At 51.5% G+C, this 2658-nt stretch overlaps 1 protein-coding gene across 1 annotated transcript in view; it reads left to right on the forward strand.

Annotated features, from left to right (window-relative positions):
* LOC109925825 (RAS guanyl-releasing protein 2) overlaps window positions 1–1601 on the forward strand; it is a gene marked incomplete at its 3' end in the record, with an annotated part of 3607 nt that extends 2006 nt beyond the window's left edge. The window contains exons 3-4 of the mRNA XM_048594709.1: window positions 150–266; window positions 1326–1601. Of these exons, the coding sequence (XP_048450666.1) occupies window positions 150–266; window positions 1326–1601 (393 nt within the window). The remainder of the gene's footprint in view (window positions 1–149; window positions 267–1325) is intronic.
* Between the last annotated feature and the right edge of the window lie 1057 nt (window positions 1602–2658).

Genomic DNA, 2658 nt, shown 5'->3' on the forward strand with positions numbered 1-2658 from the left:
ACAGGGACAGCACGGGGTTAGATACAGAGTAAAGTTCCCTCTACACTGTCCCCCATCAAACACTCCCCAGGACAGGGACAGCACGGGGTTAGATACAGAGTAAAGCTCCTTGTGCATTTTGTTCTCACTCTGTGTTGTGTCCCTTGCAGAGACTGCTGCAGTTACAGAACTATAACACCCTCATGGCTGTGATTGGAGGGTTGAGTCACAGCGCTATTTCCCGCCTGAAGGAAACATATCATTACGTCAGTCCTGATGTCATCAAGGTAGGAGCCGAGAGGACAGTTTCCTCGTGAACCGCGCACCAGACAGAGACGGGGTTCTCACAGTGAAGTCTCTCTGTGAATCGACATTATAAATCCTCCGTGATCCACACCCTGAATATCCAGTGAAATATTTCAGTCAAACTTAGAGCCATAGAGTCACAGCATCATAGAGAAACAGACCTTTCGGTCCAACCTGTCCATGCCGACCAGATATCCTAAATTAATCTGGTCCCATTTGTCGGCATTTGGCCCATATCCCTCTAAACCCTTCCTATTCATGTCCCCATCCAGATGCCTTTTAAATGTTGTAATTGTACCAGCCTCCACCACTTCCTCTGGCAGCTCGTTCCATACACGCACCACCCTCTGCGTGAAAAAGTTGCCCCTCAGGTCCCTTTTAAATCTTTCCCCCTCTCACCTTATACCTATGCCCCTCTAGTTTTGGACTCCCCTACCCCGGGGGAAAAGACCTTGTCTATTCATCCTATCCATGCCCCTCATGATTTTATAAACCTCTATAAGGTCACCCCTCAGCCTCCGACGCTCCAGGGAAAATAGCCCCATCCTCTCCCTGTAGCTCAAGCCCTCCAACCCTGGCAACATCCTCGTAAATCTTTTCTGAACCCTTTCAGGTTTAATGACATCTTTGCTGGAGCAGCCTGCAATGTTTAAATAAATCGATGCTGAGAAGGGACACATTTTGTTGAAGTCTCCCCTCACCAGGGTCTTTTGCAAAACTTAAACCAGTTCCACAGATGCGGTGATGGTAATTTGTTGATTCGCTTCTCAGAGAAAGGCCCTGACAAGTGAGAGCTGACCCTGCCTGGTTTCCAAATTTCACAAAGCTTGGTGGTTAACTGTCAGTCATCATGAGCGGGTGCATTCTCCCCAAGGGCGCCTCTAATGATACAAAATGGTGCCCACACAGCTGGCTAAATATCGCGGTTTCCCCTTCTCTTGAGGGCCGGGCAGCTGATGAGCTCCGAGCGGGAAAGGGTGGTTTGCTGCGCGGGCAGACCCTGCGCCGACTCCGCCTGACCCTTCCTCTGTCCCTCGCAGATTTCCGACAGTCTGACGGAGCTGGTGACGACCTGTGGGAACTACAGTAACTACCGCAAGTGCTTCGCTGAGTCCTCGGGTTTCAAGTTCCCCATTCTGGGCGTGCACCTCAAGGACTTGCTGGCCGTCCACCTGGCCCTCCCGGATTGGCTGGAGGAGGGCCGCCTCAATGTGGTGAAGATGCAGCAGCTGTACACCATCCTCAATGACCTCATCCGCATCCAGTCCACCTCGCCCCCCATCGAGCCCAGCATGGACCTGGTCAACCTGCTGACGGTAAGTGGGGCCTCCAGGGAGATCTGCATTCGGTCAGCACCCGTCACCAACAACCAACACCCCCCCACCCCACGTCCCGCGCCCACCAGGTACCTGTCCAAAGTACCATCACAGCAGGAAGCTAAGGGCAGAGCAAGATCCCAGGAAGAATGGGGAGACTAATATAATGGAGGGAAGGCCTGTACTCGTCGGAGGTTAGAGGAATGAGAGGCGACATTATTGAAACACAAATTCTTAGAGGGACTTTGACAGAGTAGGTGTGGAGAGGTTGTTTCCCCTTGTGGGAGAGTCTAGGACCCAGAGGGACATCATCTCAGAGTAAGGGCTCGAAGACAGGGATGAGGAGGAATTTCTTCTCTCGGGGCGAGTGAATCTGTGGAATTCTTTACCACAGAGGGCAGTCAAGGCTGGGTCATTAAGCAGATTCAAGGCTGAGCTAGATTTTTAATCAGGAAAGGGAGTCGAGGGGGGAAAGGGCAGGAAAGTGGGGTCGAGGATGATCAGATCAGCCACTGAATGGGGGAGCAGGCTCAATGGGGTGAACAGCCTATTCCTCTAACCTTTCCCACTCGGGAAATGCAAAATCATCTGTTGTCGATTTTTACGTTGCTGATGTTGGTCGAGTGATAAATATGATGACCCTGATTTGTATTTTTCCAAAGCTAACTTACTACCCAGAACATAATTGCAGCCATTAGTGACCACATCTTACATGTTTCTCCTCCTCTCCCACTCTGGTTCTTTTGCCAATTCTGATCAATCTGTGTCCCCTGTAGTCAACGGCCCATCCACAATCGGAAACAATTTCTCCCTTACTCATAGAATCCCTGCAGTGTGGGAGCAGGCCATTCAGGCCATCGCATCCATACTGACCTCCCCCCCCACACCCCCAAAAAGCATCCCATCCAGACCCACTCCTACCCTATCCCTGCAACCCTGCATTTCCCACGGCCAATCCACCCTAACCTGCACATCCCTGGACACTATTGGGACAATTTAGCACGGCCAATCCACCCTAACCCGCACATCCCTGGGCACTATGGGGCAATTTAGCACG

The sequence above is a fragment of the Rhincodon typus genome, unplaced genomic scaffold (assembly GCF_021869965.1).
Source record: "Rhincodon typus isolate 14 unplaced genomic scaffold, sRhiTyp1.1 hic_rhity00013324, whole genome shotgun sequence".
NCBI classification, from domain to species: Eukaryota; Metazoa; Chordata; class Chondrichthyes; order Orectolobiformes; family Rhincodontidae; genus Rhincodon; species Rhincodon typus.